A 23,151-nucleotide genomic window follows, 5' to 3' on the forward strand; every position below is an offset into this window, starting at 1 on the left:
TGCTCTCGGGGGCTTATCTCAGGGCATTCTCTCTCAGATGCGGGTACCCATGAGGGTATTTTGGAAGGCAGAGCTTCAGGGTGCTCTTGTCGAGTTGGGAAGAGCAGGCATAGTAGGATCAGCTTTTATTTTGCAGGCTGTTTTCTGGACTCCCCAGGAGGCAATTTGGGGCCCAAATATTCACAGCTCACCATTTCATTGTTCTCCGTGGGCTCAAAAGTGCTGGGCACACCCTCATTTTCAAGGATTTTAAAAACTATATTTTGCCCTGGATTCTGTCCAGGACATCCCTGGATTTCAGAATAATATTTCTTTTGTCTTTCTCTAGACTGAAGTGGAAAACTATTTAGAGTTACCTCTGGACAACCTCTAGGGAGTCAGGTCCAGGAAGGAAGGCTGCTTGAGGCCAGGAGAGTTCAGGGGCTGGGGAAGGACCTACCATTTCTCACTTCCTGTCTTTCGCTGCCAGGCATGCATAGCTCAGGGCCCAGGAGGCTCAGATCATGAGTGTTTCTTCTCTGGAATGACTGTGTGATTGCACAAGTGTTTCTGTGTGTACGTACCCCAGGATGGACAGGGGCTCTGACTCATGATGACAGGATGCAACCGAGTTACTGGAGATTGAATTGTGATATATATATATATATATATATATATATATATATATATTTTTTTTTTTTTTTTTCCAAAGATGAGAAACTGACCATAGTGACTGTCTTTAAATATCACAAGTATAGTTTCACGATTATAAAAAATAAAGAAATGAGTACAGAGACGACCCACCTGCCCTTTACTTCTGTTGATTCTTACTACGTCTCCCTCCCTCCCTCCCTCCCTCCCTCCCTCCCTCCCTCCCTCCCTCGCTAGTCTCCCTCCCATTTGAAGGTAAGTCATATCATCGAAGTTGCAGTTGTCTGGTCCTAAATATTCCAGGGCATATTTCTTAAAATGAGGGCTATTTCTTTTCATAGCTGGACTCCGTATTAACCTCAGCAGATACATTACATGGATGAACTTCATAGATGGAATCTAAGCTTTACAGCAGCCTATTAACTGATCAAGAAATGCTTTTCCAAACAGTGCCCGCCCCGCCCCCAGGGCCAGATCCAGTTTAGAGTCCCACATCGAGTCATATTTCTTTAGCTATCTAGTATTTTTTTTTAAGTTTTGATTGTTTGATTTTTTAAGACAGTCTCACTTGACCCAGGATGGCCTCCAGCTTGCAGTGTAGCTGGAGTGACCTTGAGACCCCAGTCTCCCTGCCACCATCACCCGAATGCTGGTATTATGAGTGTGTGCTGGCAAGGTCTGCTATTCTAGCCTTCTTTAATCCCACCGTCTTTATCTCTAAGGACAAATTATTTTTATTTAAAAAATTTTTAATTAGAAAATTCATATACTGTATGTGTATGGGTGTGTTTTCACATGCATATCTCTATCCATACATGGGCCCGGTGCCCACAGAGGTCAGAAGAGGGCATCAGATCCTGTAACACTGGCATTACTGATGGTTGTGTGGGTGCTGGGAATAAAGCCTGCTCTTCAGTTCCCCTCCTTTGGAAATTATAGGATGCTTTCTCAGGATTAGATCACACCACTGTAGAGGTGGTGTGTTTTGTTTGTCTTAGGCTCTGGGGACACGGGTATTTCTCTGGATATGTGGCTTTCCGTGGCCTTGGGCTCTGGGGACACTGTGTCTCTCTGGGCATGCAGCTTTCTGTGACCTGGCCTGGTGCTGACTTCCCACTGTGTATTGCTGTGCATTTTTCCTCTTGGGGTTAAAGCCATGCTCCAGGCCCATACAAATGTGCCGCTCCTCAGAGTGCCTCCCTCACCCAGCACCTGCTGTGTTCCTTCCCTGATCTGCCTTCCCAGGATGTGGTAAACTAGTCTCCAGCACTCCTTCTGCTTTCCTCCCTTCCACACTCTTGAAGTCACAGTGGGGTATCAATTCTGAGCACCACCCATAGATATGTGAGCACACTGGGCTTTGTCAGCCCAGGCTTTCCGTGGAGCTCGCCCTGCCTCTGGTGTTTGGTTCCATGTGTCTATCATGGAGAACATTTGAGGAAGGAAGAAGCCATTCCTTGATGAGGCTGTTTTGTGGAAGTCTCCCACTGCTGGGCCACAGTCTCCCTGTGTAACGGGTGTATGTGTACATCTGAGGTTAATTTGGGGTATTAATCCTTAGGCATTTTCAACTTGTTTTTTGAGACAGGGTCCCCCTCATATTGGCTGCACTGGCTGTCCGGCAAGCTCTCCGTCCCTGGCAATGGGGACACCATCATGCCTGGTTTCTCATGTGGATGCTGGGGATAAAGCTCAGGTCCTCATGCCCAGGTAACACTGCTGTGCCAACCGAGCCGTGCCACCAGCCTATTCTGCATGGACTTCTGAGATTCATCTTTTTTATTCTCCCTTCAGAGATCAGACCTCATAGGAGCCTCAGAGCCATTTCGTAAATGAGAATGTGCAGAGGGCATCAAAAGGGCAAGCAGGGTGGGGAAACGGAAGCAGAATCTACCCAGCTACCCGTGCTCCAGGCCATGCCCTGCCTGCTGGGGACCTTCCTGTCTCCAGGGACTCGCTACTCTGGGAGGGTCAGTGTTTCCAGGTCAACAAGGCTCAGGACATCAGAACACGGGAAAGCACTGGGCATGCATGGCTTGCCTCTGGAATACTAGCACTAAGGAGGGTGAAGCAGGAGGGTCATGAGTTCAGAATCCATTTGAGCTGTGTAAGAAGATCTTATCTCAAGTCAACAAAACAAAACAAAAATCCCAGAAAACAAAAGCACGATAATACGGTTCAGAACGAGGTCTTTTGCAGGGTTTTTGCTTTGTTTTGAGTTGAATTACATTAACAAGTCGTGTCTTTTCCATGAATGACACATAATAATTACACATGTTTGTGGGGTCCAGTGTGATAATTTGATTCATGTACTCTGACCACACTGGTCCATGAACAATGCCCTCTCCTTAGCATGCCTGTGTATTTGGAGCCTTCAAGCCCCTCTCTTCTCTAACCCTTCCTGTGCCATGGATTTAGTATATCCATGTGTGTTTAAGTACCTGCTATCCAGTCTGCCATTGCCCCCATCATACTACCAGTAATCATTCTTATACCTTCTGGTCTTTTTTTTTTTTTTTTTTTTTTTTTTTCCTAAAGATGACCCGGAACTCCAAATTCCCCCGTCTCTGCCTCCCAAGTGATGGGATTTCAGGTCTGTACCACCATATTTAGTTTCTATGGTGCTGGAGGTCAAACTTAGGGCAACCAGCATCCTAGGCAAGCATGCTGCCCTCTGGGCCTATCCTCACAATCAATTTAAAAGTTTATTTTAGATGTGTGGGCATTTTGCCTCTGTGTGTGTGTGTGTGTGTGTGTGCACACTGCAAGTGTACAAAGCCTATGGAGACTAAAAGAAGATGCATCAGCCCCTGGAACTGGAGTTATAAACAGTTGTTAACTATTATGTGGGTGCTGGGAAACCGAACCCAGGTCGTCTGCAAAAGCAGCAAGTGTTCTTAACTGATGAGTCGTCTCTCCAGCCTCCCACCATCAGTGGTTGAGCACCCACATATGAAAGGGAATATTCAAAATTTGTCCGCATCTAGTTCACATAACATAGTACTCTCTAGGTGTATCTGTTTTGCTGACGTGATAGAATATTAATCTTCCTGGCTGAGTAACATTTCATTAATACAGCCTAATATTCCAGCATGTGTATATGCATATATCACATTTAATTATGCATTCACCTATGGATGGGCACCTACGTGGATTCCGTGCTTAGCTGTTGTAAGCAAGTACACGCAAGTGTGTCTTTTACATGGTGGTGTTTCTTTGGGGGTATATACCTGGAAATGTGAAGCTGGGTTTTATGGCAGATCCAGTTTTAGTTTCTTGAGGAAACTCCATATTGTTCTCCAAAAAAGCAGTCCTGGTTTTTCATTCCACTGATCTTAGCTTGGTGTAGATGATTCCAGAGCTTTTATTGCTCAACCACCAGGATAGTTGTGAGCTTCCCTTTTCTTATGCAGTAGATAGTATGATATAACTCTTATATGGACTTGTTTTAGCATTTGACCAAGTCTTGAGAACTTTCTGTAGAAATGTGTTATTTTACAGCAGAATTTCATAGCACAGATGTGCTGTGCTGTGTCTACACAGTCTTGGGGGGGGGGGGGGCGGACGGCTGGGTTGCTTTTGTGCTTTGTTCTTACAAACAATGATGCAGTAAGACTCAATGTTTTTAAACAAAATTGTTTCCATTTTCTCATATTTCATTAGCATAAACTTAGCCCCTCCCCCTCTCCGCCTTCACACGTAACTGCTCCAGCCTCTGGTCACAGGCTCCCACTCAGCATCTGTCTGACAGGGCATTGACATTCAGGAATGAATTAGAGAATCAACTCTTTCTTCCGGGGGGGTGGGGGTGGGGGTGGGGGGGATGGAGGGTGGGGGGGTGGGGGGAGGGGGAATGTGTGTCTGTCAAGTCTCAGCTGCTCTCCCTCCACTATGCCCATCCTGCCTTCTCTTTCTGTGGAATGGCAAAGTCTCTTTTAGTCCCCAGGCTTCTGCTCCCATGTTCCAGTGGTTCTGAATCAACAAAGCTGAGAGTAATGACCAGAGGAGGAAAGCTGGGAGGGCCTGTGGTGTTGAGGTAGGGCCAGGCCCACAGGGCTGCTTCTATCTCCGTAGGCTCTGCCATATCCCGCTGGCTCCCACAGCCCTGGCCCTTGTAGGGTTCCAGGTCCCTCCTTGACTCACTGGACTCTTGTTGATGCCACAGGGCACCTGCCAGACCACTGATTGATGCCCATAGAGCCAAGCTTAGCAGATAGCTGGTCCTAGAGCTTGTATTTCAGTGTCTGTCTTCAGATGGAACAGACCAGGGTTTGGGGACCTAAGACTGAGGTCCCTTTAGTAGACCTTCAGGGGAAGGGAGTTTGGGGAGGGGCTTTAACCTCCTATTTCCTTTGCAGATTGAAATGGATAAATTTGTGGCTTTCTCCGCAACCTGTGATGGAGCCTCAGACCTCATTAACCCACCTCCACAAGTCTCTGCCTTCCCACTGAGCTACACTTCACATCACTCACCCATATGGGAGGCTCTGTTTCTCTGACTCTTCCAAACTTGTCACCACAGCCTTCCCCTGGGGTTTTTGGACAGGTAGCCTCCAGCCCTTCTTCTTCAGGATATAGGACAACCTGGTACCTTAGAAGGACTAGCCCTAGTTCCTATGGACACATTTGACGGCCCCTAAAGAGGTATCAGGGAGGAAATAACAGTCACTCCTAGGCAGCTCTGGGGGGCAGCCGGAAGGGCTAGGGCTGGCAGAGGTCGAGCCGGCGCTTCCTTCTGCATTTCCTGCCATTGTTCACCACCCCACTTCCTGGAATTCTCCCTGCTGTCTGGGAGGGCTTTGCCAGTGAGCCAGGCTCAGGTGGTCCACCTTTACTCTGGGCCTCTAGCCAGGGCTCAGCCACACTGAGCTATTTGGTCCACTAGACTGGTGCTTGTTGTTACTGTTTTGCTGTTGGGCCTGGCCTTTCTGCTGCCAAGGCCAGAAGCCTCAACTGTAGACACTGCCCACAACTGCAGGTTTGTTGGGGCAGGTTACTTGTCTACCTACTTGATCAAATCACTCTGGTCTGCTGCCAAGGATTCCCATAAAGGACAGAGTGACTTTGATCTCTTATGTCATGGGGAATCCTGTTCTGAGGACATTCTGGTCACAATACTGGGGACAAGCACTATTCCCATGATAGCCCTTAGGTTACACCTAGGAAGAGCCCTTGCTTAGGAAACCATAGTGCAAGCTTCCTGTAGGTGTCAGGAAACAGAGAAGCCCACATTCTAGAAGTCTTGACCTTTGTGGGACATTAAAACCCTGTAATAACCCCCTTTTACTCTTTCTTTAAAGAAAGAGGTGTCAAGCCAGGTGTGGCAGTGCACATCTTTAATCCCAGAACTTGGGAGGGAGAAGCAGGTGGATCTCTGTAAGTTCAAGGCCAGCCTGGCTTACCGAGTGAGTTCCTGGATAGCCAAGGCTATACAGTGAGACTCTGTCTCAAAAAAACAAAATAAAGAAATGTAAGAGAAGGGCTGGGGGGTGGCCCAGTGGTAAAAACATGCGCTGTGTTAGTGTGAGGACCCGAGTTCAAGTCATCAGCATCCACATAAAAGGTCCTCATTTCGAGCGTCTGTGATCCCAGTTCTCTTCCAGGAACATGGGAGGCGGGGAGAGGGAGGAGTATTCTCAGGAGTATGAAAGGCAATTGGCATGGAGCAGATGAACAGTGAAGAGATCCTGCCTCAAATGAGGTGGGAGGTGAGGCCCGACCACACAGCTGTCCTCTGCAGCACACATGCACACACATAGTACACACCCACAAATATGTATATACATACACACAGACACAAACACACATACACATCAACATTAAACACACACACACATGCAGTACACCCACATACCCACAAACATGCACACATAAATACACACAAATACACACACACACACACACACACACACACACACACACACACACAGAGTGTTGTCTTTCTAGCAAGAGAAACTGTAAGGTGACTGAGACTCTCCTGCCTTAAGAGGGTGTAAATACATGTATTTTATTGCCAGGAAGTTTAATAATTATTTATTATATAAGTTTATAAATTGTTTATTTTTAATTTACTTAATATATATGTGGGGAGGATGAGCAGGTGCATGTGTGCACTTCAGGGTGGAATGTGGAAGTCTACCATGGTGCCATTCTCTGGAGGAACACTGGATTTTAACAGTTTTTAAATGCACAGTTTTGTGCAACCACTGCCCCCATCCATCTATAGACCCTTTCTGTCTTCCAAGTGGAAAACCTGAACCGTATTAAATACGATTTTCTTCTTCCCTCCCTCCCAGCTGCTGGTAACCACCATTCTATTTTCTGTTCTTGTGAATCTGACTGGGTGCTTTGTACAAGATCAAATGACATTTGCCCTTCTGTGTCTCAACACTAATTCTTTTTTATTATTTACGGACAGCACTGGGGTCTGAATCTAGCAGCCTCATGCACACAAGGCAAGTGCTCTACCACAGAGCTGCAACCCAGCTGTACCAAGGCTTGTCCCAGGAGAAGTGTCAGGAATTCTTGCATACTGACCAATAGTCCATGTACACGCATATTTCATTTTGTTTGTCCATCTACCTACCTGGCTTAGTTGTTCATATCATATCATATTATTTATTTATTTAAAAAGTTAATTTTTTGTTTTACATGTATGTAAATTTTGCTTGGATGCAAAATACCACTTACATACCTTAGCCCTTGAAGGCCAGAGAGGACATTGGAACCTCTGGAGTTGCAGTTACAGACAGTTGTAAGCTTCCATGCTTAGAGTTGTCCTCAGGTCCTCTGGTAGAACAGCCAGACCTCGTAATCACTGAGCTATCTCTTTAGCCCCACCCTGACTCCACTGTCTTTAACCTTTTAAAGACAATGTCTTGTGTATCTCAGGCTGGCCTCAAATTCATTATGTAACTGAGTATAACCTTGAACTCCTGATCCTCCTGCCTCTGCACCTGGATTACTGGGGTTATAAGTATGAACAAGCATGTTTGGTTTATGTGGTGCTGGGGATGGAAACCCAGGGCTTTGTGCATGCTAGGCAAGTGCTCTACCAGTGGACACTGAGACACTCTCATTTTCTGATGTTTGCTGCTTGAACGTGTTGTGTAGATGTCTGGAGTCAGAAGTGGGGCTAGAGATTAGATTGCCTGTCTAGGTTTAATGTTCCCATAGCATCACCCTCCATTCCAACCCGCAGCATGCTCAGTGAGATTTTAATTTCTCCATGCCCCTCTTCTTCCTCCTTCTCTCTCTCCCTGCTGCTTTATAAGGCATTCATATTCGTTTCTTTTATTGTTGCTATGACAAAATGCCTGACAAAAACAATATAAAGAAGGAAGGGTTTGTGTTGGCTCATGGTTTGAGGGCACACACACAGTCCATCATGGCAGGAAGTCGTGGTTTAGGAGTGAGAGGATGCTCACATCGCATCCACAGTCAGGAAGCAGAGAGACATCAACAATGGTGCTCCACTCACTCTTTCCTTTCTGTGTAGCAGGACCCCAACCCTTGGGATATGACCACCCACATTTACAGTGGCTCTTCCCGCCCTCAATTAACTCAGTCTAGAGATGTCCTCACAGATCTATTCAGAGGCATGTCTACTGAATGGCTCTGGATGTTGTCAAGTTGACAATCAACACCAATTATTGCAAGTCCATCGCTGTCAACCTGACACCTACACATATCCCTTTGAAGACAAAGCCTTCTGACTCTTGTTCCTATAGGCTCAGGGTCTTCTCATGATGCATTCACCTGACTTTAGAAGTCCTCATAGTTTTTAGCACCATCCTAGTGGAGATGAGATGGTGTCTTACTGGAGTAGTATTTGTAAACCTAGCTCATTAGGTCAAGATTCAAATTTCACTCCATGGGTCTATTTAAACCCATACGCAGACCACTGTTACAGACCAGGGCAAGGATAGTCTCTGATACCGGACTAGCTTTATTCATTAGGAGAAATAAGAAAAAGCTCGATGTGTCCCCATAGCTGTCCCCAGGACCTATGAGGATTTGTGCCCTGATGGCTGTCCATAGTTTGGCTCCCAGGGAGCAAGCAGAGGCTGAAGTAGACTCTAGCGACAGGGTTTAGGTGACACAGGCCACTTGCTGCCACTGCAGAGGCAGAGAGTGCATGGTATGTGGTTTAGGACCCACAGAACAGGACTTATTCCTCTGGATTCTTTGAAAGGCCTTCGTTGGCCATCCACCCAGTGGGTCACTTTCCCAAGATCTCATCTCTTGTCAGTGACAAGTGTGATCTCAGGTTTGTGTGTTGGACGTCTGGTGAAGGGATCTGTCTCCTAGATCAACACTTGTTTTCTTTCTGGGTCTGAGGACAGGAAGGTTCCTTGCATCTGATTTGTTACTGGTGCTATGCTTCCTGGGAAACTGGTTTAGACTGTGTGATGTGGGTGCAGCCAACTGATGCATGGAGGCATCAGAGGTGTGAAATGAAAAGTCGCCTCTGTCCTCTGGTGATGCTGGCCTGGTTCATTGTTAAGATCTAATGGCGGAGCTAAGGGTGTGGCTCAGTTGACAGAGTGCTTTGCAAAGCATGCATGAAACCCTGGGCTTGATCTCCAGCGCTGTATAAACAAGGTGTGGTGGGGGACACCCGTAATCCCAGCACTTGGGAGATAAAGGCAGGAGAGTCAGAAGTTCAAGCTCATCCTCAGCCACATAGCCAGTTTGAGGTCAGCCTGGGCTACATGTGATCCTGTAAGTAAATAAACAAATGAGAAATAAATAAATATATAAATAATCTGTCTACTGAGAATCTGTCCCCACACACGGCAGCAGCATGGCTAGGCTGCTGACAGAAGGAGGTTAAGATTGAGCTTGGGGAAGGGAAGGACAGGTGTCTCTGTTCGATCTCTCTCTTCTCCCTAAGATGGTACAATGGAAACTATCTTACATGGGTACATGTTATCATGGGAACTATGTTATATGGTACATGTTACCATGGGAACCGTCTTACATGGGTACATGTACCATGGGAACCGTCTTACATGGGTACATGTTACCATGGGAACCATCTTACATGGGTACATGTTATCATGGGAACTATGTTAGATGGTACATGTTACCATGGGAACCATCTTACATGGGTACATGTTACCATAGGAACCATGTTACACGGGTACATGGCACTCATGGTACCATGGATACAGAGAAACCTTAGCGGACTCCAAGGGAACTGGTGGTCCTAGGTAGATAGACTCTAACTGGGCGGTGAAGGAGGTGAGAGAAGAGCCAGGTACTTTAGGCTGGTTCTCATCCTTGGATTCCTTTGTCTTCTCAGGTTCCTGGGGGAAGCCAAGATCCCACTCCAGGAGGTCCTTGCCACCCCCAGCCTATCTGCCAGCTTCAACGCACCTCTGCTGGACTCCAAGCAGCAACCCACGGGGGTAAATGTCTGGACTTCTCTGTCCATAGCCAGCTTTTATCTGAGGCCCTGTATCTTATGCCAGGGGCCGGCTCCTGGGAGCGCCAAGCCTGGCTCTTCTTGGCTATAGGTTAAGGTACTAGAAGAGATTCATGGTTGGGATCTGCAAGGCCAGTGAAGCCTGCCAGTCCCCTACTTGGCTACTTCTGAGTCTGGCCCAGTTGGTCACCTCCTGTCCTGTGTTCTAGTCAGCCTTGACTGGCTTCCTTTGTCTGCCTGGCAGACTGCCTTTCCTCATTGCCAGCACCATTCTCCAGATACGGAAATCTGAGTCATCTGGATCACAGGTCACCAGGGGCGGGAGGCAGACAACTCTCCCCTACCCACCGGGGCCAGTCAGGACCCCTTCCTTTTCCTCTCTTGTCTGTCTAGTCCCTCCCCCAGCTTTCCCATGCTCTCCTAGTCCGCACAACCCATCCCCAATCCTCCTTGCTGGCCTCCTGTTATTTTTAGTGGTCTAAATATACCCTTCAGGGTTCTTTCTTCCTGGTCACTAGAATTCTGGGTCTGCCTACATGACAGGATGCACAGGGCCACTGCTGATCCTGACCTGACATACTTCTTCCCAGTGAAGCCTGCAGGGTTGTGGGCTATCAGACCTCATAGACAGGCTGTGTGAGTGAGTGAGTGTGAGTGTGTGTGAGTGAGTGTGTGTGTGAGTGTGAGTGTGTGTGAGTATGTGTGTGTATGTGACTGTGTGAGTATGTGAGTGAGTGTGAGTGTGTATGTGAGTGTATGTGAGTGTGTGTATGAGTGTGTGTGAGCATGTGTGTGAGCGTGTGTGTGTGTGTGTGTGTGTGTGTGTGTGTGTGTGTGTGTGTGTGTGTTTGAGCCTTTGACTGGTTAGGAAAGTTGGGATTAATTTGGGCTAGGCTTAATGGGACCATACTGGGTCCTTACTGGGAAAAGAGAGCCACTGGGGTTGCTTTCATGTAGTGTTTTCTCAGTCACCTCCTGTGTCACCTCTTACTACTCTTTGAGCTCTGCAGTCAGCTAACACTATGTTAATGTAGGAGGCCTCAGGTGGCATTTGCAGCTGACTCTTCTGGGACCCTGAGGAGACTCCTAGCTGGCTCTGTGGCCTGGAGCACCAGAGGAGTTACAGATACCAGGTTTTCTGTCAAGAGCAGCTCTTGGAGTCAGACCTGTCTGGTGCTTTCCTGTTACCCTCCAGGTTGAAGCAGCCTCCTCCCTACAGCCTTCAACCAGAGGGTCTTAAATCCCTGTCACGATATGTACGTCTCTATGCCAACCTCCAGCGCCTATGACATTGATGTTTTCCCTACTTGCTCTCTCCAAACTCACTGTGCCCTGCGATGGAATCTTTCAGCCTTGTTTCTGCGTACTGGGCTGAGGAAGGCTGGAAATCATCTGCGTTCCCTGCCCTTGGCCTGGCTTCCATATTCTGTTTGCACTTCATGCTCAGAAGCTGAGAACTCGCTGCCTCCTCTCCATTGCCTCAGACCCCAGGCTGCCTGTGGAGCCTGACCATCCTTCACAATGACTCTAAGATGAATGCATGGGAGTCAGGATGGGAGAGGAGGGATGGGCACTGCTCAGTGAGCCACCAGCTAAGTCTGCATAGAGGTGGGGAGAGGTTAAGAGACCCCCCCACTTCCCCCTTGCTGCCTGGGATGCAGCCCTCACTTCTTGGAGGTCTTCTATCCTTCTTACTTGTATCCCCTGGCAGTCCTGGTACAACATAGGCAGGTAGAGAGAACCTCTGAGCTGGGGGTTCCTGCTGGGACCTGTGCCGCTGGGGGAGGCATGGGGGGCATCCCCAGTGTCTCTAACAATTTTAATCTCCAGCAGGTGCAAAACATCTGTTTTTTTTTTTAAATGAATGTTTAAATTAATGGAAGAGTGGATAAGCAAAATACATCAGGCAGGGTTGTCATTCTTTGTTGTCAGTTGTGAGCTGGCCTGGACTGGCCCAAGCAGGCATCCCTTCCAGGCACGGCTTCAAAGGGCCCTGAGCTTGACTTAACTCTCTGCTGCTATCTTTAAGTTCTAGACAACATTTTAATACATGCCTTTATATTTCATTTTGCACCAGGTCTGACCCTGGAGTCAGTGTGATAGCCGTAAGCTTTGTTTAGCAATACTGAGTCCAGATCCTATGGCAATAGCAGAGGCAACCCCCTTCCACCACTTTTTTTTATCCCACCCTCACCATCTGGGGGTCCCTGTGTAGCCAGGGTCTATCTGTGTAGCCCTGGCTGACCTAGAACTCAATATGTAGATCAGGCTGGCCTCAAACTCAAAAAGATCTGCCTGCCTCAGCCTCCTCAGTGCTGGCTTTAAAGGAATGCAGCACCACCACCTGGCTTGGATCTTTTATTTTGAAATGATTTAAGTGTAGAAGCAGGGCTGGGGAGCTGGCACAATCAGTAAAGTGTTTGCCTTGCAAACCTCAAGGTCCTGAGTTCCAATCCGCAAACCAATAGGTGTGGTGTGACAGTAACCTCAGCATGGGGAAAGTGGAGACAGGTGGATTCCTGGAGCTTACTGACCAGCTAGCCTAATGGGTGGACCCCAGGCCAATGAGAGATTGTCTTAAGAAACAAGATTGATGGATCACGAGATACCTTAGATTGACTTTGACTTACACACACACACACACACACACACACACACACACACACACGCACACACACACACACGCACACACATTCATATGCACCCACATTCACACACACATATTCATATCTTCTCACACTCACACACAATCATACACCTCCCGCCCACATACATATGTGTGCACGCACTTGCATGCACGCACGCACGCACACACATTACCACCACCACCATCACTAACAACAACAAAGAAACTGGGTTTGATGGTTTATACCTGTAATTCCAGCACTTGGGAGCCTGAGGCTGGAGGATTATTCTATGAATTTGAGGCCAGTCTAGAAGATTTAGTGAAATCAAGGCCAGTATAGAATACAGGGGAACATAGTGAAAGAATCTGTCAGAGAGTGGGAGAGAGAAGCGTCTAAGAGTAGTCCAAACCACTCTGTGTCCCGGGCCACTTGAAACCATGTCACCACTACCTAGCCATCACCCTGGATGTCAGAGTGTGTATTTTGAGTTACAGGCCTTCTCCATAGCATCTCTTTCAAAGGAATGGAAGATATCAACATAGACAGTGTCCAGCTCACAGACCTCCTGGAGGTTCATTGTGTGTATGTTATATATACTTGTTCTTATGTGTCTGCACACAGCAATGGAGGCCAGAGGGTGAGGTTGAAATGTCTTTCTCCTTCACTCTCCATCTGATCTTTTGAGTCAGGGTGTCTTGCTGAATCTGGAGATCATGGATGTAGCTGGCTGACTAATGGGCTTCAGGGGTTTGCCTGTCTCCACCCCACTGATGCTGTGGCACTATAGGCATGTGCCACCATACCTGGTCTGTGTGATGCTGGGGCTTGAACCCAGGGCTTCTTGCATGTTATTGGGACCTGAACCTTAGTCTTCTGGAAGACCAGCCAGGGCTCTTAACCTCTGAGCTATTTCTCCAGCTCCTTCTTGTCCCTTTGATATGTTTCTGAGACTTTGAGTATTGAGACTTTCCTGGAACAAAAAGATAGTCTAGGCTTATCTTGTAAAGTTTGTTATATCTCCAGAGAGCTCCAGTGGTTCCTCAGTCATAGGGGAGAGGACACTGGGGCCAAGGAAGCTGGTTCCAGCAAGTTACCAGCTGACAATATTAATACTCGCTGCTCAAACGGCGCCACCTAGTGGTAGCTTTTAGCCATGCAGGGCCAGTTACATCCAATCCTTGAATGTGATGTCAAAGGGGTGCCTGTTGCCTCTGGGCTCCTTCCTCAGTGTTCTGAGCCTGAAATGTTGCTAGTCCTGCCTTTGTTAGTCTGTTTCCCCTCCTTGGTCCCCAATCTGGGGGGTACAAGCCTGAGATACAGTGGGAGCTGGCACCTTTTCAACCTCAGGACAGGGTTTGCCCCAGTGGTCAGGGTATCCTCCTCACTATTGATGTCTTTGCTATTATGGCCAGTATTCCCTGCTAGCTCACTCAGATGAAGACTGTATTAGCAAACATTTGTAAAGTATTTGCTAAAATTGTGGAAAATGCTTGCTGTCTGAGCTAAGTTCTTGTTTAAAAGACGAAGGTGGAGGGGCTGGAGAGATGGCTCAGTGGTTCAGAGCACTGTCTGCACCGTCTGCTCTGCCAGGGAACCCAGGTTTGATTCCCAGCACCCACATGGCAACTCACAGCTCTCTGTAACTCCAGTCCCAGGGATTCCAGAATGTCTTCTTCTGACCTCTGTGGGCACTGAACACAGAGAGTACACATACATATGCACAGGCAAAACAGCTGTACATATAAAATATAAAAAGAATAAATCTTAGAAACAGAGAGGGGATTACCTCCACACAGGAAGAAGAACAGAAGGACAGTGACAACCTCTGATACTTTATTTTTTTCTCCTGGGGTTGTCTTAGTTTCTTTTCCTGGTGCTGTGATAAGAGACTCTGACAAAAGCAATTTAGGGAAGACAGGCTTGTTTGAACTCACCATTAAAGATGAAGCTCCTCATGGCAAGATGGTCAAGGCAGTGGGAGCCTGAAGCTGCTGGTCACACCAAATCCACAAGAAACAGAGATGCATGAATACTGTACTTAACAGCTTTTTCTTCTTTCTTTCTTGGACCCAATCCCATTGAATGGTGCTGTTCACTTTTTGTGTGCATCTTTGCACCTGAATCAACCCAATCAACACAGTCCATCTCAGACATGCCCAGAATGGCAAAAACCGACCCAGACATGCTTAAGGCTTGTCTCCTAAGTGATGCCATCGAGAGAGGTTTTGTATGTTCTTAAATTGAGCACTTCTGACTTGGATCTGGGGTGGATGGGAAGGTGAGAGATCAGTTCTTGTATATACAGGCTGGCCTTGAACTCCTTATGTAGCCAAGGATGACCCTGAACTTCTGGCTCTCCAGTTCTACCTCCCAAGTCCTGGTACTGCAGGTGTCTACCACCACACCCTGCTTTTACTTGGGCTTTTCCAAAAAGTCTTCCTTTGACCCTGGGAGAAACTCAGCCAGGTCTCCGATGGCCTCAAGCTGCCAGGCTGGAGTCCTGTGACCTTCTGGCTTCTCTTGGACTCAGATCTTCTCTCCCTATGGAAAGTGGAGTGGCCATGGAGGAGGTGAAGTGTGACCCCAGGCAGCCTTTCCTGCCCACATGTAAAGCGTGACCATTGTCTCTCCTCTTGTCTGAAGGTGTGGTGGTATCAGGGCTTCCAAGAGGGGGAGGGGAAGAAGGTGAGTGGATTCGGTGGGCTTCTCAAGTGTAAGCTGCAGCTAGAGCAGAACCAAGCTGAACTGTCAGCACAGGGTGGAGCTTGGTGAGCAGAAAGGTTGAGGGACTTCTTCCAAGAACTGGACAAATTCCGTAGGAGAGGTGACATCTCTCATCCAATTTTGGCCTCATGAGACCTGTTGCCCTGGCAACCTCCCTTTTCCAGGCAGGAAACTGAGCTTGGGTGAGTTTATACAACTTGTCCAATGTCACACAGCTCCTGAATGGGGACACCTGACCCAAGATGATGCACTGGTACCTGCCTGGCTGTGCTTACAGGTTCCTGGGTGGCTTCCCTACAGCCTCCTGCAGCCCTGACCCTGTCAGAGCCAGAGGCCTTGGAGAGGGATGGAAGACTAGAAAGGACACTGGAGGGAGGCTGTCGTTTCTCCTTTATACTTACCTGTTACCGACTCATCTCTTCTAGGCCTCTCTGGTCCTGCAGGTGTCCTACACACCACCCCCAGGAGCTGTGCCCTTGTTCCCACCACCTGCTTCACTAGCACCCTCCCCAACACTGCCTGACATGGACCTGGTGGCTGGTGAGGAGCCCACCCATCCCTTGATAGGGCACAGTCCCTGGAAGATGGCCAACATGTCTCCTTAATCCTGGGGCTAAGAGATGCCCAGTGTGGAGACAGAGGTTGTGGGTGGGTAGAAAAGGAGAGGTGGAGATGGATCCCTAATGAGGCTCCCCAAATCCCGGATGTCTGGGAAGGATGGGGTCCAACTTGTACACTCCATGTGGTAGCTCTGGAGACTAGTATGTGACCTGAGGCTTAGTGCTTCCCTAAACAGTGATAGATTGTAACCAAAGAGCCACTCACCCCACTCCACCTCCAACTCTGTAAGGAGTTTTGAGCCAAAGTTAGGGGACAGGAGTTTCCATCTTGCTTTTGACACTGAGTAGCTGTGTGGCTTTGGGCTGGTCCTTCTGGACATAGGGATGATCATACATGAGCTAAGCAGACAGAGTGAGTAGGCTATGTCCTGTGCCTGCCTCAAGCTTCTGTTAGGCTTGTCAAGTAAAGACGTAGGCCCAGGAGGCTGGCTTGCTGGTGGTGCCTGGGAAAGCTAGCCTGACCACTAGGCTGTCTGTGTAGAAAACAGCTGAGATGGGACAGTGCATTTGCTTAGGGGATGATTCTAGAGTTATCTGCTGGTGAAGAAGGTGTAGCAGGGGTGGGGTTGGGGGAGAAGCAAGTTATAAAATCTTGAGAAGCCCTTGCCTTCCCTGGGTAAGCCTGTCTTGTTGGCTAGCTCAATGTGGGTTTCTGTGGAGAAGGAGCCTGAGGGAAATTTAGTTGGCTTAGCACATCCACCCCTGGAGATCACTGGACTGGAAATCCTGAACTGGGGAGAGATAGCTAAGCTAGGCTCAGGGAGGAAAGAGGCTGTGGGGGAGGGAGGGTAGGCGGAGGCTCCCAGCTCTGACTGGTTGGCAATGAGAAGGGACAGTCACCTCTGAGCGTGGTACCCAGGCTGTGTGGATAAGCATATCAGAGGTGAGGGTGGGCCTAGGGAAGGTGGGCTTCTCTCATCCCAGCTCCCTCCTGCCCCTCCCTGCTTGGGCTATGCCCTGATGCATGCCAGGTGGGGGACAGAGCCGGGCTGAGACTTGGTCCCTGCTCAGTGACAGCACCATGGACACAAGATACTCTGGGAAGAAGTGGCCGGTCCCCACGGGTGAGACGCAGCCAGACCCTACCACCTATAACTGTCTCACCTGGCAAGGTGGCCAGAAGGGCCTGTCTGTTAGGGCTGGGGTGGGTGGTGTGGGCCATCCTGTCTTCTTCTTGCTGACTAACTGACTATTGACTGTTTTCAAGGGCCAGCTGTGGCAGCTGCCCCTCTTTGATTTCATCCCTCCTGGGAATGGGTGGGCAGGCTTAGGGCGTGGTATCGAAGCATGCATGCTCTCTAGCCCTCCCCCTGTTGGACTGAGACCTCAGGGCAGGACCGAAGGCACGCAGTGCTCAAGAGGGACCTGTGCCCACAGACACAGGAGGGGAGGAAGACACCGAGGACCAGGGCCTGACTGGAGATGAAGCTGAGCCGTTCCTGGATCAGAGTGCTGCTGTGGGTCCAGGAGGGCCGACCACACCCAAGAAGCCACCTTCCCACCCTCCTCCCCACTATCCAGGGGTGAAAAGGAAAAGAAGTTCTGCCCCGCCTAGAAAGCTGCTGTCAGACAAGCCACAGGACTTCCAGGTGATCATCCGGGGACTGTCCCTTATAGTTCATCAGCGTTACCAGTGTTCAGTGCCTGGCTGGGTTGCCTAGCCTCGGGACGATGCGTTGGCATCCCAGAGGCCTCCCATGAAAAATCTGGGCTGCCCTGAACCCTGATAGCTGAACTGAAAGTTCGAGTTTTGGGGTCTCAGAGCATGCATCTGCCCAGTCCCAAGGAGTCTGATGTTTAAACAATGAATGAGATTAGCCTAGCCCAACATTTCCTTTGTTGTGACAACTGGCCTTTGTCCTAGGGCTAGCTCCTTGCTCTTTAGGGACTGCATGCCCCAGCAGGTCCTCCTGCAGCAGCAGCAGCAGCAGCAGCAGCAGCAGCAGCGGCAGGGTCCTCTGAGCTTTTCCAAAAACTAGTGTCTGTTTGTTTATTTATTGTGTGTGTTAGTGTCGAGTGTACAAGTCCCACTGTGAGAGGTCATTGGGTGGAGGTCAGAGGAAAACTTATGGGAGCTGGTTCTTTCTTTCCACCATGTAGATCTGGGGTATAAAGTCAGATGATTGAACTTGGCAGCAAGCGCCTTTTCCCACCTTGCTGGCCTATTGTTTAAAAATTTTTAAATTACATTTATATTCATGTGTGATGTTTCTGTGTGTGTGTGCACATGTGTGTGCCACAGCATGTGTGTGGAGGTTGGGGGATAGCTTTCTGCTCATTCTCCTCTACAATCTCCCTGGGCCTGTTTGTTTGCTTGTTTGGGTTTTTTGTTTTTGTTTTGTTTTTGGCTTTGTTTTGTTTTGAGACTGGGTCTTGTGTTACTCAGGCTGGCCTCGAACTCACTGTATAGCTGAGGATGACATTGAACTCTCAGTCCTCCAGCTCTGTTTCCAAGGTGCTGGAACTAGGCCTGAATGGCCATCATGCCCAGCCAAGTCCTTAGAAAAGTAGACTTCTGCCCCTGCTCAGAGCTGCTGAATCAGCTGCCTGAATCTGAGGAACTGTGTCCAACAGTGGAGGAAGAAAGATTACCCAAGTTTGAGGCCAACCTGGGCTACCTGGTGAATGACAGGCCAGTCTAGCTACAGAGTGACTAATTTAGAAAAACAGTAACAATAACAAAGTGGGTGTTAAGGGGGGTCTCAGGTGGGGTCTGTTCTAAAGGAAGGCAGGGCTGCATTGGTCCTTAACCCAGGAGATTTTATGCAGGTGAAACTGTTCTGGGAATCTCTGGGATTTTCTAGACTCAAGGGGGAGCTTGAGGCTGTTTTTGTGGTGCTTTTTTCTAGTATCTTTTTGTAGTTCTCCCTAAAGTTGCCAGTGAGCTGGTCTTGGGGTTTCTGAGTCTTGGGGCCAGCAGGTGGTGTCCTTTCTCCTATCCGCTAGCCTGTCCTTTCTCCTGGCTTTCAGATCAGAGTCCAGGTGATAGAGGGGCGTCAGCTGCCTGGGGTGAACATCAAGCCTGTGGTCAAGGTCACAGCTGCTGGGCAGACCAAGCGGACTCGAATCCAGAAGGGAAATAGCCCACTCTTCAATGAGGTGAGTGACCTCGGGCATCAGGAAAACACTGATAGCCTTTGAGAATGGTTCTCAAGAGAGCAGATACCAGGGCATTCGTCCAAGGGTGTGCTCTTGGGGCACCAACTTTGAGTGTGAGAGCCAAGACCAGTGTAGATGATCAGAGGACTTGGAGAGCCCTGCTCCACACAGTCTCAGAATCCTTGTCCTCACAATGCTGATCTCTGTGAGGCAGAGATGGGACAGCCCAGCTTGTTAGATCCCTAGATTTTGGCACTGGGCAGATGAGCTCCACCAGTCTCCTCAACTCAGGCTCCAGCACTGGTGGGTGGCCACGCCCCTCCACCCAGCCTGAGGGTCAGCGACACTGATCCCCTCCTTCCCCATCCTGCATCAACAGACTCTTTTCTTCAACGTATTTGACTCTCCCTCGGAGCTGTTTGATGAGCCCATCTTCATCACGGTAGGTCTCAGGTGTTCTCCGTGGGTGGTGGGTCCGCATGCTAGCTGGCAACAGTGGGACACGAGAGCCACAGACATGTCTGCCATTGTGCCTGTAGGCCTGTGTATGTGTCTGGGGGAGAGAGGTGGGTTGAAGCTGGACTCTGGGTGACTGAAGGACTCACTAAAGGTCTCCCAGGGGCAGAAAAATACCCAAGTGCCTCAGGCCAGAGGCCTGAAATGCCTGACTTTTGGCTTGCTTTCTCTGTCCAGGCTATAGCCTCAGATTCCTCTCTGCTACTGGGGATGGGTGTGCACTAGATGTGTGGGCCCCACTTCTGCTGTGTGCCCATGCGATTCCGCACATGCTGTGTGATTTCCCTGTGCTTTTGTCCCCTTATTTGTGAGGTAGGGACCCACATCTATTCACAGGGTTCTGTGAAGTGAATTGCTTAGTACCATCTCTGGAATGGAGACGGTGCCAGCTGCTGGCTGTTGTTGTCTGGAAGGACCCTGGCCAGAGCCACACTCTCACTGGATGATCTTTTCTTTCAGGTGGTGGACTCACGCTCCCTTAGGACAGATGCCCTCCTTGGCGAGTTCCGGGTAATTGTTTGTTTACTTGGAAGTAGTTAGTTTTCATTTCCCCTTCAAGGGCAGACTGTGCTGGGAAAATCTAGTTTCAGCCCATCTCTCTAAAAACTCCATAAAATCTCCCAACTCAGGAAACCTCTCACCAAAGGTAGAAAAAATAAAGCAATTATTATCTACTGAATCAGAATTCTTATCTTTACAGTTTAGGCTGGCCTCAAATTTATGGTGATCCTGCTGTCTCAACCCCCTGAATGCTGGAAGTAGAGCGGAATGAGCCCATGCCTGGCCTCACTTTTACTGTTGAGTTTTCCAGGAGGGGATGTGTGTCATAGGCAATCTCTAGGACTAGACAGACAGAAGGAAGTCAAAGTGGGTGGTGCACACATTTCCCATCACATGCTATAGTCAGGACAGAAGCTGGAGAGAGCAAGCACCTCAACCTTCAACCCCCAACCCCGGCACAGAGTCTCTCCTGGGTTCCCGTGGTGATTACGGTGGTCCTCTATGTGAGTTAGTTTTATTTATTTATTTATTTTATATATTCAGAGGAAAAAACCCCCACAAAACTTTGGCCTCTATGACAGGTTGTTTGACATCCTGGAGCTTGGTACCCTCTAAGGTCAGGCTCCTACGTCTCTGGCTTTTCTTCATATTGACCTTTTCCTTGAATGGCACCCCACAGCTTCAAGCTTAGTTCTCTTCTGAGAAGATATATCTCAATGAGCTGGAGAAAGTGCTTATACTTCTCCATTTTCCTGAGGTCGGAGTATGACAGAGGAGGGGGCATGAACTTACCTTTGTCTCCACCAGAGTGAATCTCAACCCCCTTTAAATTTCCCTCTGTCCCTGCACCCTGGAAGGGAAGCGGCCTTTACTCATTTTTGGCTATCTTGTGTGTCTTGCTTACTTTTTATTGCTGTGATAAGACAGTGTGACCAAGGCAACTTATCAAAGAAAGCATTTATTTTGGAGCTCACAGTTCCAGAGGGTTGTACCATGACCCTCATGGTGGGGAGCATGGTCAGGCAGGCAGGCATGGTGCTGGAGCAGTAGCTGAGAACTCTCATCCGATTCATGAGCAGGAGACAGAGAGCTAACAGGGAAGGCCTGAGGTTTTGAAACCTCAAATTCCACTTCCAGTGACACACCTCCTTCAGCAAAGCCACACCTTCCCAAGCAGTTTCACCAACTGTGGACCAAAGTATTCAAATATAGGGCCATTCAAACCACTATATCATATGAGGTGGTGCTCTGCTCCTTGACCCCATCTTCCCTGTAGGTCTGGAGTGGAGTTCTGATACACACCCAGGAAAGGTACTCTGGCCTGCTTACTTTTCGTGGTGGCCAGAAGTGGGCAATGGGCAGGCCACTTCTAAATTACTGAGTCCTGGAGACTCCAGGGTAGATTTAACAGATCTTACAAACTGTAAAATCAGGGCTGGAGAGATGGCTCAGTGGTTAAGAGCACTTGCTGGTCTAGCAGAGGATCTGGGTTTAGTTTCCCACATCTACATGGCAGCTTAAAGCTATCTATAATGTCAGTTCCAGGGGATCTGACACCTTCTTCTGAGCTCCACAGGAATAAGGCACAGGCATACATGCAAGCAAAAACAGTTATGCACATATAACAAAAGTAATTACGTCTTAAAATACATGTTAAGTGGCATTATGTGGCTATCCATTCAGCTACTTGGTAGATTTCTTAGTCTCTTAAAGAATTATTTATTTTTATTTTATGTGGATGGGTGTTTTGCCTGTATGTAGTCTGTGCTTATTCATATGTATGTTTTGCTTGCTTATTTATTTATTTAAGCAGTTGAAGAAAGGTGTTTATCAGGAGTAAGAAAAACACACACATACAACAGGCACACAAGAAAACAACCTTTTGCAGAGTAGAGGAGGGTCTCAGGAATCCAAATATCCTTTGTTTGACTGTGTCTCCTCTCTATTTCAGATGGATGTGGGCACCGTGTACAGAGAGCCCCGTGAGTTCTTATCCCCTTGGTCAAATCCTGACATTATGGTTCTAGAAGCTTCTTGGAGGCACTCATTTGGGGGCGGGGGCTCCTTTTTTTCTTCTTGGTGCTTTAGAACTTGGAGGTGGGGTCTGTACTTGGAAGGGAAGACAGGGCTTTCTCTTTCATGCAAAGCAAGCTCCCAGGCACGTCTGTCAGGTGGCTTCTTCAGAGATGATTATTCTGGAAGGTATGGCCAGGGTAACTGGAGCCTCAGCTCCCTTCTGAGTCACTTTATGAGTCCAGTGCTCTCCCTTGCTCTGGTCTGGGTCAGTTACGAAGGAAGTGGAAAATGGGCCCGAGTTAGGCTTTTATCACCTCTTTTAGACGTTTCTGCTAATCCTTCTCTGACACACAAGTCTTCAAACTACTTTTTACTCATTTTCCAATATCAGTAGTCATGGATGGTGTTGTTGCCAGTCTTCCGTATGTCAGGAAATCTTGCCCTGCTCAGGAACTGTGGAGTCCAGTGGGCAGTTCTTGGCTTCATACATCCATGAGGTGAAAACCTGAACCCTTTGCCTGATGGAAGTTTTCTGTCTCACCTTAAAGGGTCTGCCCTAAGCTCCTGCCTGTCTGCAGACTCTAAAGGGTCCACCCTAAGCTCCTGCTTGTCTGCAGACTCTAAAGGGTCTGCCCTAAGCTCCTGCCTGTCTGCAGACCTGACCTTCAACTCTCTCCTGCAGGACACGCTTATCTCCGGAAGTGGCTGCTGCTCTCCGACCCTGATGACTTCTCTGCAGGGGCTAGAGGCTACCTCAAAGCCAGCCTGTGTGTGCTAGGGCCTGGAGACGAAGCTCCTGTGAGTACCCTCCTCACAGTACCTAGTGTAACACCTTATAAAACCCTGAGCTTGGTGCTTTCTTGTCTTAAAGGAGTCTGTGGTAATCATGAGAACTGTATAACACACAGAAAATAAAAATAACTAACAAAGCACTCGAAATTCCACTGCTGGGGTGGTGGGGCTGCAAAAGAAAAAATCAGGGATTTTG

The 23,151-nt window shown here is 48.5% G+C and overlaps 1 protein-coding gene across 16 annotated transcripts in view; it reads left to right on the forward strand.

Annotated features, from left to right (window-relative positions):
- The window catches only part of Dysf (dysferlin), a 201,572-nt gene that overhangs the window by 42,892 nt on the left and 135,529 nt on the right, over positions 1–23,151 (forward strand). For 8 of the 16 annotated variants that reach the window (XM_034511381.2, XM_034511380.2, XM_034511378.2 and 5 more), the window contains exons 4-12: positions 9,938–10,043; positions 15,837–15,951; positions 17,003–17,095; positions 17,409–17,620; positions 19,002–19,130; positions 19,510–19,572; positions 20,106–20,156; positions 22,099–22,129; positions 22,846–22,961. In XM_034511381.2, coding sequence (XP_034367272.1) covers positions 9,938–10,043; positions 15,837–15,951; positions 17,003–17,095; positions 17,409–17,620; positions 19,002–19,130; positions 19,510–19,572; positions 20,106–20,156; positions 22,099–22,129; positions 22,846–22,961 — 916 coding nt within the window. The remainder of the gene's footprint in view (positions 1–9,937; positions 10,044–15,836; positions 15,952–17,002; positions 17,096–17,408; positions 17,621–19,001; positions 19,131–19,509; positions 19,573–20,105; positions 20,157–22,098; positions 22,130–22,845; positions 22,962–23,151) is intronic. The other 8 variants (XM_076939996.1, XM_076940001.1, XM_076939999.1 and 5 more) reach the window with 1 other exon arrangement.

The sequence above is a fragment of the Arvicanthis niloticus genome, chromosome 9, assembly GCF_011762505.2.
Source record: "Arvicanthis niloticus isolate mArvNil1 chromosome 9, mArvNil1.pat.X, whole genome shotgun sequence".
NCBI classification, from domain to species: Eukaryota; Metazoa; Chordata; class Mammalia; order Rodentia; family Muridae; genus Arvicanthis; species Arvicanthis niloticus.